Source organism: Arvicola amphibius, chromosome 2 (genome assembly GCF_903992535.2).
Source record: "Arvicola amphibius chromosome 2, mArvAmp1.2, whole genome shotgun sequence".
Taxonomy (NCBI): Eukaryota; Metazoa; Chordata; class Mammalia; order Rodentia; family Cricetidae; genus Arvicola; species Arvicola amphibius.
The window spans coordinates 7,281,019-7,296,486 of record NC_052048.2 but is presented as its reverse complement, the minus strand read 5'-3'; the positions used below and the strand labels follow the sequence as shown (position 1 = coordinate 7,296,486).

Here is a 15,468-nt window from a genome sequence, read left to right as displayed (position 1 = left end):
AATGGAGAGAAACTCAAAGTAATTCCACTAAATTCAGGAACAAGACAAAGCTGTCCACTCTCACCATATCTCTTCAACACAGTTCTTGAAGTTCTAGCAATAGCAATAAGACAACATCAGGAGATCAAGGGGATTCTAATCAGAAAGGAAGAAGTCAAACTTTCATTATTTGCAGATGATATGATAGTGTACATTAGTGACCCCCAAACCTCTACCAAAGAACTCCTACAGCTGATAAATAACTTCAGTGAAGTGGCAGGTTACAAGATCAACTCAAAAAAATCAGTAGCCCTCCTATACACAAAGGACAGAGAAGCAGAGAGGGAATTCTGAGAAACTTCACCTTTTACGATAGCCACAAACAGCATAAATACCTTGGGGTAACTCTAACAAAGGAAGTGAAAGATCTATTTGACAAGAACTTTAAGGCATTGAAGAAAGAAATAGAAAAGGACACCAGAAAATGAAAAGACCTCCCATGTTCTTGGATGGGTAGGATCAACATAGTAAAAATAGCAATTCTACCAAAGGCAATCTATAAACTCAACGCAATCCCCATTAAAATCCTAACAAAATTCTTCACAGACCTTGAGAGAACAATAATCAACTTTATATGGAAAAACAAAAAACCCAGGATAGCCAAAACAATCTTATACAATAAAGGAACTTCTGGAGGCATTACCATCCCTGACTTCAAACTCTGTTACAGAGCTACAGTAGTGAAAACAGCTTGGTACTGGCATAAAAACAGAAGTCAATCAATGGAATCAAATAGAAGACACGGATATTAACCCACAAGCCTATGAACACCTGATTTTTGACAAAGGAGCTAAAAGTATACAATGGAAGAAAGGAAGCATCTTCAACAAATGGTGCTGGAAGAACTGGATGTCAACCAGAAAAATGGAAATAGATCCATAACTGTCACCATGCACAAAACTCAAGTCCAGATGGATTAAAGACCTCAATATCAATCTGAACACTCTGAACCTGATAGAAGAGAAAGTGGAAAATAGTCTACAATATATGGGCACAGGAGACCACTGCCTACGTATAACCCCAGTAGCACAGACAATAAGGGCAACATTAAATAAATGGGACCTCCTAAAACTGAGAAGCTTCTGTAAAGCAAAGGACACTGTCAATAAGACAAAAAGGCAACCTACTGATTGGGAGAAGATCTTCACCAACCCTGCAACAGACAAAGGTCTGATCTCCAAAATATATAAAGAACTCAAGAAACTAGACTTTAAAATGCTAATTAACCCAATTAAAAAATAGGGTACTGATCTGAACAGAGAATTCTCAACTGAAGAAGTTCAAATGGCCAAAAGACACTTAAGGTCATGCTCAACCTCCTTAGTGATTAGGGAAATACAAATCAAAACAACTCTGAGATACCATCTTATACCTGTCAGAATGGCTAAAATCAAAAACACCAATGATAGCCTTTGCTGGAGAGAATGTGGAGTAAGGGGAACACTCATCCATTGCTGGTGGGAATGCAAACTTGTGCAACCACTTTAAAAATCAGTGTGGCGGCTTCTCAGGAAATTCGGGATCAACTTAGCCCAGGATCCAGCAATACCACTCCTGGGAATATACCCAAGAGATGCCCTATCATACTACAAAAGCATTTGTTCAACTATGTTCATAGCAGCATTATTTGTAATAGCCAGAACCTGGAAACAACCTAGATGCCCCTCAATGCAAGAATGGATAAAGAAAGTGTGGAATATATACGCATTAGAGTACTACTCAGCGGTAAAAAACAATGACATCTTGAATTTTGCATGCAAATTGGATGGAAATAGAAAACACCATCCTGAGTGAGGTAACCCAGACCCAAAAAGATGAATATGGTATGATGGAGGATTCTCACTGGCTAATAAACAAACTGCCTTGGCTTTTTGATAGGGCAAGATTTAGATAGGTGGAGTAGACAGAACAGGAAGAAGGAAGTGAGGTAGATGGCTCAGACAATTGCCCTGCCTCTCCTCAGTGAGCCAGATGCGATAAAGCCAGGCACCAGGTCAGACGTGCTGAATCTTTCCCGGTAAAACACCATTCGTGGTGTTACATAGATTATTAGATATGGGTTAGTCAAGATGTGAGTAAGAGGCTGAAACTAATGGGCCAGGCAGTGTTTAAAAGAATACAGTTTCCGTGTAATTATTTCGGGTCTTAAGCTAGGCATGCAGGAGCCGGGCGGGATGAAAAGCAGGCCTGCCCTCAGCTCCTCACTACAATGGTATGTAATCAGCCATAAGTGGATTCTAGCCATAAATAAAGGACATTGAGCCTATAATTCATGATCCTAGAGAAGCTAGATAAGAAGGTGAACCCGAAGAAAAACATGTAGTTATCCTCCTGGAGACTGGAAGTAGACAAGATTGCCAGGCAAAAATTGAGAGCTTGGGGGTGGGGGTGGGGGTAGAATGGGGGTAAGGGGAGAGGGGGAGAGAGAAGTGAAAAGGGAAAAATGGGGAGAGCTTGGGGGAATGGGACAGTTGGGATGGAGGAAGAGTGGATATGGGTGCAGGGAAGTATATATCTTAATTAAGGGAGCCATTTGAGCGTTGGCAAGAGACTGGACTCTAGAAGGGTTCCCAGGTGTCCAAGGAGATGACCCCAGCTTGCTACTTGAGCAGCTGAGGAGAGGGTACCTGAACTGGCCCTATACTGGCCACACTGATGAATATCTTGCATATCACCATAGAACCTTCATCTGGCGTTGGATGGAGATAGAGACAGAGACCCACATTGGAGCACTAGACTGAGCTCCCAAGGTCCAAACGAGGAGCAGAAGGAGGGAGAACGTGACCAAGGAAGTCAGGACCGTGAGGGGTGCGTCCACTCACTGAGACAATGGGAATGATCTAATGGGAGCTCACCAAGGCCAACTGGACTGGGACTGATGGAGCATGTGATCAAACCGGACTCTCTGAATGTGGCTGACAGGGAGGGCTGACTGAGAAGCCAAGGACAATGGCACTGGGTTTTGATTCTACTGCATGTACTGGCTTTGTGGGAACCTAGTCTGTTTGGATGCTCACCTTCCTAGACCTGGATGGAGGGGGGAGGACCTTGGACTTCCCACAGGGCAGGGAACCCTGACTGCTCTTTGGACTGTAGAGGGAGGGGGAGGGGTAATGGGGGGAGGGAAAGGAAAATGGGAGGAGAGGAAAATTTGTAAAAATTATATAATTTAATTTAAAAAAAGGAAAAATAAAAAATAAAAAGCATTAATATATCCAAGCTAAAAGACTTTTTAATTCTTTTTATAGCTATAAAGAGGCAACTTCTAATTAACACTAGGTAATGAGATACACTTTAAAAACAGAAACAGTTCACCTGACAGTTTTTAATATTGGTTAAAGCATTCAAATGTTTTTTACTAATGGAAGGCATTTACAAACAATATGTAGAAAACACATAGCCCATGGCTTCTACTTGGGACTGGGATTTCAGGTGGTAACCACTGCCAGCTTTAACTGCACTTTCAGCTTTTGTTTCTGTCCCCCCATTTATGTAGGCCTGGTCCAATCATAGCACCATGGTATTCAAAGAACTGGACTTTTAAGTATTTTAGACAAATTGTTGTTTATTTTACCTAAAACTTCTATGTTTGAAGTCAAAGTTTTGCTAGAATTATATATCCATTCAAATATCAAATATATTTAAGGATTCTGGCAAAGAGAGCACACCATATTTTAACTTCTCAACCCTCTTTTCTCCACAGCAGTAACTGTGCTAATATTCTATCTGTCAACTGCCCACTCAAGACAACTTAAAAATCTACAATATTAACACTTCCATATAAAAACAAAGAAAAAAGTTAGGCCACATGTGGCCATTGTGTAAGCCCCTTCTAGTGAAAAACCACAATTCCTTTATTACGCGGCAATTAAATGAACATCTTAAACTTCCTTTAGAGCAGCAGGGATTTTCACTCTGAGGCCTACAGTGAAGTAGAGTGATTTCTACTGAAGCCACTTAATTTGTTCAAATCTGCCTTTCCTCTAAAAACGAGAGGTACAGGGACATTTCATGATTACATATGACCCATGAAAAAACCTGGTATGATGGAAAATACACACTATTTTCTTCTCCTTACGCCCTCAGACTCTTGGATGAGCACAAAATGACAGTACGGGTTAGCCAATCCGTACCATGAACATTAATATGAAGATGTATTTATTAAAACTTCTTTTGTAAAAACAACAACAATAACAAACCCCCTTGTCCTACTCCTCCTAGAGATTCCGCAGAAAGACCTTTCTGGATTTGCCCGCAGTGGCGTTAGACAGAGGGTCTTGCACCCTTCACCCCCGAGCAACATCACTGCTCAAGAGTAGCAATTCCTTCAGCCAGAACAACTTGGACCAAATCTGGTTCGCTCACAGAATCACTAAAATCTTTAGGTCAGTAGGAAAAAATGAATTGCAAGCCTGACTACATGAGCTTCATTCCCAGAACCCATGGTGAGAGAGAAGAGACCCGTGACCTCCACATGTGCACCATGCACGTGTACAACAAACACACACACAATATCTTTTTGATTACATATTGCATGAATTTTACAATGAGATGTAAAAATGTACACTTGTCTTTACAGGTAATGCCTCTTAAATACAGGTGTACTTTTTACAGTTTAACATCAGTTTCCACATTAACTACTCTGATAGCATCTATGATCTAGGTTATATTTACATGGTGGCACAATTCAAAACTGGTTGTAATATTTTTAAATTTTAATTTACATTTTAATATGAACAAATAATTTTATTTTTTAACCTTTCTTCTCCTAATTCAAGAGCAATTACCAGTAACTATTTCTATAAATCTTTATATAGCATTAACTTTTAAACATTTTATCAATTTATATGATTTGTATAAATTGCAGTAATAAATACAGCTGATAAAAACCTATGTGGAAGTAAACACATTAGTGCCTCCCAAAGTATATTAGACAAGTGGTGGGAGATCCAGGCACACTGGAGAGCCCTATATGGCAGCTCAGTGGGTCAGCGGGAACTAGCAGCGAGCAAAGCGAGCAGAGAAAGCTGATAAACAGACTTCGTGCCCTAACTTCAAGACTGCTTAGCAATCTTAAATCCCTTTGCCAAGCAGGATTTATTTCCCAATCTCTTCAACACTGATTCTTTTTTCAATTATGTATGTTCTATACCTGGCTTTGCCTTCATCAAGGTTGTCCTATTCACTCAAAAAATACTTTCCTATGCACTTATGGACATTCACCTATCCTCCAGACGCACATCAAATACTTTCCTGTGCACCTATGGACATTCACCTATCCTCCAGACGCACATCAAAAGTTCTCATAGGTCGCCAAGTGTGACAGTGCACATCGACAGCCTGACACTGGCAAGGCGGGAAGGAATGAAGGAGGTGGGTTTCTCATTAGGAGCTAGACACCTAGGTCCCTATGAGCTCATCCTGCTTACAGCCTGCATCGCATAACTTATCCTTTAACTGTAATCCTTCATTATCCTCCTTCTCCTGCTCTAATTTTCTCCTGCCTGCTGGATTATTCCTATTAGACAAATATGTCCTAGAATCTCATTTCCTTAATTGCTAAAAGCTATCTACACCTTAAGGACCACAGATTACTCTCCTCTCTTCAAAGTCATCTTTCTTGCAAAAGCTGTCAATTTGTGCTTCTCTCTCACTCCAAGCATCCTAATTCTCAGGAAGTCCTTAGACTGTGAGCTTCAACTTCACAAATAAGATCAGTCACGATTTCCACACTGACCAATCTAAACATTTCCATAATTTCTTTATTGCTTCCAGGTGTTAACACTTGAGGGTTGGGCTGCAAAGAGGGTTCAGGGTTTAGGAGTACCAGCTGCTCTTGCAGAGGACCTGGGTTTGATTCCTAGTACCTACATGGCAACTCACAGCTGTCTTAAACTCCAGTTCTAGAGGACTAACGCTCTCTTCTGGCCTCCTTGCACACCAGTCATGCATGTGGTGCACATATATACATACACGCAGGCAAAAGTACATATAAAATAAAATAATTATTTTTTTTAAAACTGAAGGTTTCCTCTTTCTAGAAACTTCTTCTCCAACCTAAAACATCACTCATTTTCCTTATTTTTTCACACACTCGTTAACAGTTCCCTTATCCTCCTACTCAAAGGACTTTTTTTTTGAGACAGTCTCAGTATATAGCTCTGGCTGACATGGAACTCCCTATGTAGACCAGGCTGGCCATAAACTCAGAGATCCACCTGGCTCTGCTTCTGGGGGAAAGGACATGCACCACCACACCAATCTTCAAATGACCCCATCTTCAATGTCAAGTTTTTCCAAGGGCAGACACATCCCACTTGGTTAGAGGACAGGGCCAGTCCCTAAGTGGTGGTCAGAGACTTATTTATGTGCATGTGTATGTTTGTGTGTGCACAGGCACCTGTGAAGGTCAGAGGACAACTTCTGGAAGTCAGTTCTCTCCTTCCACCATACAGGTTTGCAGACTGGACTCAGCTGCAGGCACCACTACCTGCTGAACCATCCCCCTCACTAGCCTCAAGTCTGGGAATGTTTTAGCTTTGTTCGGGGAAATCTGAGACAATACATAAGAAGAAACACAGGGTGTCCTGCAATGCAAGATTCCCCGCAGTGATTTCTCCCTTGTCATCGTTGCTGAATAACCCAATAGTCAGTCACAAGACTAACAATCTAAGGCAAGGCAGCACAAGCCTATAATCCCAGATCTAGATCTAGAGACTGAGCCAGCCTGGGCTACATAGTAAGACCTTGTCTCAAAGGAAAACTACCTAGACCCTAAGTTAGTTTTATAGATCAAAGTTTTGTGACAAGGTTTTGGGGTTTTTTTTAATTTTTATTTATATGCATGGGTGTTTTGTCTGCATGGATGTCTGTATACCATATGCATGTCCGGTGTCTGTGGGAGTCGGAGAGGATATCAGATTCTCTGGAAGTGCAGTTAAGCCATAGGGAATGGCCATATGTGTGCTGGGAATTGAACCAGGGTCCTCTGAAAGATGACTGAGTGATATTAACCGCTGAGCCACCTCTCCAGCCCCTACAACTGTCTATGTGATATTTTTATTCATGTGATTTTATCCACATCAGACACTCCCAGATCAATTTTCTCACCATCTAGAACACTAATTATATTGCATACAGATTACCTCTACCTACCAAAAGGTACAGGCGATAACAAAAGAAAGTCTTGATGCAATTAGCTCTATAGCACTGGTACCCACTACAGTGTCTGATAGACCCCAGAGCTCAATAACTAGCTAATGACTCAGTCTGATTAGTTCCCATTTCTTCCTCCTACTACATTTATAAGCAAGTACTTCAATACTGAAATAATACACACAAAAACAAAACCCTGTCACACTGTTTGAGCCCAGTGCTCATTTTATTATAAGCACAGATAAACTGTATTTTCTTTTTTTTTTTAAGATTTATTTATTTATTATGTATACAGTGTTCTGTCTGTATGTATGCTTGCTGGCCAGAAGAGGGCACCAGATCTCATTACAGATGGCTGTGAGCCACCATGTGGTTGCTGGGAATTGAACTCAGGACCTCTGAAAGAGCAGTCAGTACTCTTAACCTCTGAGACATCTCTCCAGCCCTATATTTTCTATTAGTATGTCTAAAGACAGACTTTAAAATATGTGATACAGGGTCAGCTACATAGCTCAGCAGGTAAAGGCCTTGCCACACAACCTAACAACCTGAATGTGATCCCTGAAACCAACAGGAGACAACCAATTTCCAAAAATTGTTCTCTGTCCTCTATACTCAGGCTGTAGCGTATGCACACCCATACAAACACATACACACCATATACACATATACACGAACAATAGTTTTAAAAAGCCAAGTGTGATGGTGCATGCCTTTAACCCCAGCACTCAGGAGGCAGAGGCAGGTGGATCTCAGAGCTCCAGGCCAGTGGTCTACAGTGTGAGTTCCAGGACAGCCAGGCCACACAAAGAAATCTTGTCTCAAAAATAAACAAACAAACAAAAGCAAAATATGTTTTATTAAAGGGGTGTGGGTAACATGGACTGAAGTACTTTTAATCCACAACTTAAGCAAGAAAATAATAAAGAGTGCTAGATCTCCCAGCATGGAGCGATGCTGGCCTCACTTCTTACTCACACTGCTCTTTTGACTATCACAGCCACAAATCCAGTTTTCTCTTTGATAAATGCTGTTAAAAGACATCTCAAGCCTAACGTGCCCAGAAGGCTGTCTCCTCGCTCCATCTACATCCTCCTGCAGAGTTCCAGAAAACGGCCTGGCAACTCCAGAAAGCAAGGAACTGCCTTACTTCTCCTTTGCTCGGCCCCTGGCTCCAATCTACCAACAAACGCTCTAATCTACTTTCAAAATAGATCTGGAGTTCATTCACTTCTTTCCATTACCAAATCCACCGTGTGGGCCTGTTATTTGAACTACAGTAAACTCTCCGTTGGATACAACACACTGCAAATAAAGTGTCATTTAGTAAGAGTTACCCACTGACTTGATAAAACTCAAATCTTAACCACGGCCGTGCACCATCAGCCACTTGACATTTCCCCCCATGTGCCTCACACACTCTCCCTTTCTTCACTAAGATGTCTGCCTATTCCTTCATTCCCACAACACGCCAGTCTCCCACAGCTTCTTCTGCCTTCTCACCCTTCTACACACACAAACCGCAGTCTCAGAGCTGAGGCTTCCCATCCAACAGGTGTCTGCCTGGCTGGCCCTGGTGACTCAGCCTAAACTGATGCTCCTCATCATTCTCTGCTGTACTCTTCTGGGGCACTCAAACAATCTTCCCTAACTTGTACTACAAGCTTAGTAAGCTCTTTATTTTTAAATGTCTATCTTAGTCACCAACATAAAAGTTCCTTAAAATCAGAAACCAAATCCTTCGTCTAGATCATCATACAGAATCATCTAGACCCAAAACAGCACAGGCCTGGCCAACGGCAATCAGTAACTAGTCACTCAAAGGCCGGGTTTGATGGCCATGTCTGTGACTCCAGCTACTCAGAGGACTGAGGGAGAAAGGGTTTATTTTTATATGTTTAATTTTTGAAATAGGATCTCAATGTGTATCCCTAGCTGGCCTTGGAACTGTGTAGACTACACTGACCTCAAAGGTAAGAGATCCACCTTCCTCTGAGTCCAGGGCGAGCATTAAGAGTGTGCAATATCATGTCTGGCTTGAGACAGGACTTTAATATCAAGGTAAGCCTGCATAATTTAGTGAAACTCTGAGTAAAATAAATATTATACCCGTTCAGGCCATCCTGTGGGTAACCTAATTAAAAAAAAAAACTCTTTCTGCTGAAAACCCTCTCCTGGTTTACGCTCAGAATGCACATTCTACTCCAAGGGTACCTTACACTAAAATGGCATCCTCAACATGCCATGTACCACCTTCTGTGCCTTTGCTGTTTCTTTTGCCTGAAAAAATCCTGGGTGTTCCTCAATGCTAGGCTCAACTGTCAGTCACTCCCTTAGGAAGTCATCTTAAGGTCTGCTACAGAGTAAAGTTCCCTCATGTAAATGTAACATTCACCATATAGCCTGGAGACAGAAACAGCTGAGTAGAGAAGACTGCCCCTAGGCTGTGGAGATTAACAAGGTCAGTAATATCAGGCCCCTTATCGCCACCCCTAGGCCTCTACTGCCTAACCCTATAATATGGGATAACACTCCTAACAGGACTGTTCTAAGAACTAAGAACTTAAAAGTACATAGCACAAATGTGACAATAATGAAGCTAATACACGTTAGCTATTAGTTATTAATATCAGCTGTGCGGGTCATTTGGCCTAATACTAACTTCAGTTATCTCTAGATCTGTCAGCATCTGACCCAAGAGCAAATGGACTTTCTTCAGTGAAATTGGAATTGAGCTTAACAACTGCCATAAAAAAATTAGGTGAACTGCAGTTAATTAGGTTCTAGAACCTTTAAGAATATTTTATATTGAGAAGTATACTGTCATATACCTTTGAACCCTAAGCATTAATAGCCCAAATGATTATTGCTCTATGGTCTGCCTCATCAAGTCAACTTTTATTATAATCTCTCCTTGGCTTCTTTCGGGTTCTGCTCATTAATTTCCAGGCCGTAGGCTTGCGCTAATTTGCATGACTTTTAAACTAATCATTAGGTTTAAAAAGCAATTTTGCAATTGAAATCCGTGGCACTTAACTGACTTCCTACCTCAAGGCAATAAATTACCCTGAGACAGCTCATCTCCCTACCAGTCGACACAAGAGCAGATAAAAGTGCCATTGTTGTGTGACTCGCACGGCTGATTCAGTGTTGGGGAAAGGGCTGGGTGTAGTCGCACCGTGGGACTGCGGCTGTCCCCGGAGGGTTGGCTGCGTGGACACGCTGCAGCCATGGCTCTTAACCTCCGACTCGTAAACGAGGTCGTGCGAGCCAGCGAGCGTCTCCGCGGCCACGCCTCGGACTGGCAGGTGGCCGGGAGGCGCTCTGACCCCAGGGTCGCGTCCCAGGCCACATCCCACGGGCTGGGGACGGGTGGGCATCCCTCCACGGAGCCGGGGACAGCGGGCAGGGCAGGGCTCGGCGCCCCGCGCTCCCGGGGGACAGGACTAGGCACCAACCTCCACGAAGGCATCCGTCAGGTCACTGGCACGGTCCATCACCGGCAAATGGCGACCGGCCACGATTTTCACCTTCAGCTTCCCCGGCATCGCCGCGGCTCCGGCCTCTCCTAGGATTCCTGCAGAAACAAACAAGCGCGTCTGCGCCGAGCCAGCGCCGGGAGCGGAGGGGGGGGCGGGGGAGGTGGTGTTGAGCGCCGGGGGCGCGCGCGGAGGGACGCGACGGGAGCGCGCGCCAACTGACAGCGGCGGGCGCGCGCGCCGCACTCACGCTTTGAGAAGGAACCGAGTCGTCCCGCGCGGGCGCCGAGGCCTCATTCCGGAGGAGCAGCCGGAGGAAGAGCGCCGGTCAGCCGTGCTGCCCTGGCCCCGGCGTGCTGCCTCCACCCGCCAAGTCCGGTCGGCATCCCGGGGAGCCGGCTCCGCGCCTCCCCGCCTTTCTCCTCCCACCCTGCCAAAAATGGCGGCCGGCGGGGCGGGGCGGGGCGGGGCGGGGCGGGGCGGGGCGGGGCGGGGGCGATCGATGACTCGGTTTTCTGCCCCTTCGGCGGGGCCGATTTGAATTCGCCGGGGCCGAGGAGAGGGCGGGGCTGAGCTGGGGAGCAGGTAAACCGGTCGAGCCCTGCATCATCCACCCAGCCTCCCTTTGGGTGGGTGTGCGACGCTAGCAGCCAAAGCCGGCGCTCTGGGATCTGGCATTGGTGACAACCACGCCGCACTTTGCACGCTCAGGGACAGACTGCTGCAGCGAGCCTGCTAGAGGAATCTGGGGTCAGTATTTCCTATGACGGCCACCAGGAAGGGCTGCAAGTGCGCGTGGTGGTTTTCTGTGAATCTTCAGCTTAAATCCGTGTGTGGGGGCACACCTGTCAACCCAGAGCTTGGAAGGCTAAAGCAGGAGGATTATTACTTCGAGTTCTTAGCCAGCCTGGGCGACAGGAGAAAAAAAAAAAAAGCCACGCCTTTAATTCCACCACCAATTGGGAGGCAGAAGCAAGCAGATCTATCAGTTCGATGCCAGCCTGGTCTATGCTCTACAGAGCGAGTTCCAGGCGCCAAGGTTACATGAAGAAACCCTGTCTCGAAAAAACAAGAAAAAAGATTATACACACACACAAACACGCTTCTCGGATAGTGAATAAGTATTTCCTGAAAGACTTGTTTCAGTCATAGGCTTTTGTACCCTGTCCTGGGACACAGATGTCACTTAGACTCGAAGAGCTTTCCTTACACCCTTTTTTACCTTAGTATGAGCTTTTGTTTGTGTGTTTTGAGACAAAGTCTTTCCTGTGGTACACAATCCTGGCTGACTTCTTCCTTGGTATGCAGCCCAGGCTGGCTTTGAACTCGTGGCAGTCTTCCTGCGGCATCGTCCCAGGTGCTGGGATGATGGTCTTACGCAGGCACACCCAGCAATCTAATTATTAAGCATTTACAAGCATAAAGGGGAGGCCTACAGGGCTGGCTAAAGTCTGCAAGTGATGAACCTGGAAAAATAAACGTAGTGTAAGAAATGAGCCCAAAAAACACTGACTCCACAAAAAGTGGAGGATTCTACACAGCTTCAGACTGTCAGAAAAAGATTGCAGTTGAGGTACATGCACACAGGATGGAACAAGATCACTCCATACCATGTGGCAAAACCCAGCATTCCCAATGTACTCCATAGCAAATACCAAAAATCAACATTTAAAATGCCGGTGGGACAATTCTAGCACTGAATTTATTAGGAATGGAAAATTCCTAAATGAAGATATCAGCATGATCGTTTTAACTTCAAAAATACTAAAATAGGATAGAAAAATTGCTTCAAGCACTAATGAGCCAGAAATGTCTTCAAAAATAATCCTCCTGGAGAAGGAATTTGCCCATGAGGGATGCTGAATTCTTCCAAAGAAAAAGAAAACAGCCTGCTCAGAAGATACATTGTTGCAGAATTTTGACCTAGAGAACATCAATCCATTGGACTACAACAAAAAAGAACACAAGCTCACATAATTACCTTGGAACCACAGATGGCTTTTTTCTCAACACTGGCTTTTCTTCTAATGCCCTTGCCAAACTCAAAGGTCCACCATGTGCAAGAACCAGGGTTCTTTATACTGTTGTTTCCCTTCATTTAACCAGTATTTAATGAAATCTATATGTGAGATTGCTCTTACAGAATCTTCTCAACTGTTCCTTCCTGTTTGTCCTTTTCCCTTCTGGTTTGCTGAGATTTAGCTTTCTGCTCTAGAACCTTTTGGTTGTTTTTATCCAGTTTTATGTCTGACGATAAACACCTTGATGGAGTAAATGCCCACGTGGACATTCCTACCGCTGGCCTTTTCTGCTGTCCTTGTTCATTGTGGATGACATTTCCTACAAACTGCACTGCTTTGCCAACTAGCTGACCTTTTCAGTGTGCTCACACAACCTGAACTTCATCCTTTGGATACACAGACATCAAACCTCTGTCTCAGATCTTTGGAAAAGGTGTAGTTACACTGAAATCCCTTTTACCTTGCTCAGGTTAGGAAGATCTGAGAATGGTGGCACATGTCTTTAATCCCAGCGCGGGGGAGGCAAGAAAAAGCAGATCTCTGAGAGTTCAAAGCCAGCCTGGTCTACATAGTGAGCTCCAGGCCTGTCAAAACTACATAGTGAGACACTGTCCTGCCTCCAGCTCCCTCCCCACAAGAAAAAAAATTCACAAATGTCCTTCAGTTTGACCCCAGCAATGGTGGTCAAAGACAAGAGCCTTTTTATTGTCTGGATGGAATGATTGAGATGGCTTTCTAATGGAAAGATATTGCCTTGTTACCAGTTCCCTTTTGAAAATGCAAAAGCAAAGGAGGATTGCTGAGACTTCAGGGCCAACCTGAGCTACAGAGTGAGACTATCTCAGAAAGAGGGGGAAAAAAGACTCCCTGGGAATGTAGCTCAATGGCCAAGCACTTACCTAGCACCACAGGGGCTTTGGGTTCAAGCCACAGAACCACAAACAACAACAAATCAAAAAGTTATACAGGAAAGTACAAGAAAAGTGAAGTTTAGCAATAGTTTTTAATGGGGCATAATTCACAGAATTCAAGATGTTGTGATGTAGAAACTATTTGCAAATGACTCAATTAGAGGTTAGCAGGCCCAGCCTCCTAATTAGTGGACCGCAAAGCCCTTGTGCATACCTGCTGCCCGAGGCATCATCAACAGGAGATTATAATTAAGATGCTTCCTGGAGACTTTCAGTGGAATTAAGCCTGGATTCAGCTTAACCGGTTCCTAGTAATTGTACTCGTTTGTTTTAATTAATGCTGGGAATGGTGCTTACTTTCCTGACAAATAAATCATGAGATGACCTCTGATTAGCAGCTTCAACATCACAGGCTGCCCTGCTTCTTGCAGATTAGTTTTTAAACGCAAGCTAGTGTGTATACTGAGTGTTTCCTGCATATTAGACACCAGATTCAGAACTTGACAGCTTTGAAGTTTTACTGAAATCCTGTAAGAATTGTTAGACTTTGGTTTTGCTCTTCTGTAGTGTAAGGAATGGAGCCATCATTTTAAAAATGATTAAACTTGTGCTTATTTGTTTTTGTGTCTATATAGGTATGTACGTGGGCATGTGCATGCCACAGCCACATGTGGAGGCCAGAGACCAACTTTTGGAAGTCAGTTCTCTTCTGCCACCACATGATCCCAGGTACAGAATTTGGCTCATTTGGCTTGGCTGCAGACACTTTTACCAACCAACTGGACCATCTTGCCAACCAAGAACCAGCATGTTACAAAAAAATAGTCTCTGTTTGGTTTTCAAGACAGAGGCTCACACTAGTCCAAGCCGGCCGAGAATTCACTGTTTAACACAGGCTGACTAAATACGCAGCTGTCCTTCCAGCTCAGCCCCGGACACTGAGGCAGCAGGTGTGTGCCACAGTGCCAGGCTGGTACTAGTTTTGCACAGTGACAGTGATTTCCCAGGGCCTCAGAGCCAATAAAGGTGGATATGATTCCAAAGGTCTCTCACACGTGTCTTCCATCGTTAACTTGTGGCATAATCTCTCAGCACACTGTGAAGATGTGTCTCTCTGACTGGTTTAATGAAAAGATGAACAGCTAGTAGCTAGGGAGGATCTATGGGCAAAGAGAATGCTGGAAGAAGGTGGGCATAGGAGACGCAGAGGAAGCAGGATGGGCAGTATGGATGGTGATGAGGTAATAAAGCCACGAGGCAGAAAGTAAATTAATAGAAATGGGTTAATTTAATTTCCAAGAGCTAGTTAGAAACAAGCCTGAGCTAAGGCTAAGCTTTCATGATCAGTATCAGTCTCCATGTCCTTTTTTGTGAGCTGGCAGCCCAAACAAAATCCCAGCTACATTAATAACTGTCACATAGAAGGTACAGTCACCACTGCTTGTCTCTGTCCTCCAAACCACTTATGGAAAAACAGCCCAAGTAATTTATTTGTTGAGCTAAAGTTTCTCTGTGTAGCTCAGGCTGCGTTCAGACTCAAAGCCTCATGCCTCAGCCCCTAGAGGACCTGGATGACAGGCATGCTCTACAACCCCGGGCTTAGGGATTTGTTATCTGCTCTCTGGTGTCCCAGAATGCCCTTGAACTGCCTATGTAGCCAAGGATGACTTCCAGCTTCCACTTTCCCTGCTTCTATCTTGAGAGTTTGGGGATTACAGGGCTGTACCACCATTTCCAACGTATGCACTGCTAGTGCAAGTGACCACCATGTCCAACATATGCAGTGGTAGTGCAAATGACCACCATTTCCAATGTGTGAAGTGCTAGTGCAAATGACCGCCATGTTCAACATATGCAGTGCTA

The 15,468-nt window shown here is 44.1% G+C and overlaps 1 protein-coding gene and 1 long non-coding RNA gene across 5 annotated transcripts in view; one reads left to right on the top strand and one right to left on the bottom strand.

The window, feature by feature from the left end:
* C2cd5 (C2 calcium dependent domain containing 5) overlaps positions 1–11,089 on the bottom strand; it is a 97,628-nt gene extending 86,539 nt beyond the window's left edge. For all 4 annotated transcript variants that reach the window (XM_038321028.1, XM_038321030.1, XM_038321029.1 and 1 more), the window contains exons 1-2: positions 10,924–11,089; positions 10,653–10,771 (exon numbers count right to left, since the gene is read on the bottom strand). In XM_038321028.1, coding sequence (XP_038176956.1) covers positions 10,653–10,742 — 90 coding nt within the window. In that variant the 5' untranslated portion in view covers positions 10,743–10,771; positions 10,924–11,089. The remainder of the gene's footprint in view (positions 1–10,652; positions 10,772–10,923) is intronic.
* A 212-nt stretch (positions 11,090–11,301) lies between these two features.
* On the top strand, positions 11,302–14,648 carry LOC119806330. Its single transcript, XR_005284194.1, has 2 exons — positions 11,302–11,423; positions 14,241–14,648. It is a non-coding gene; the product is annotated as an uncharacterized LOC119806330 (long non-coding RNA).
* The last annotated feature ends 820 nt before the right edge of the window (positions 14,649–15,468 follow it).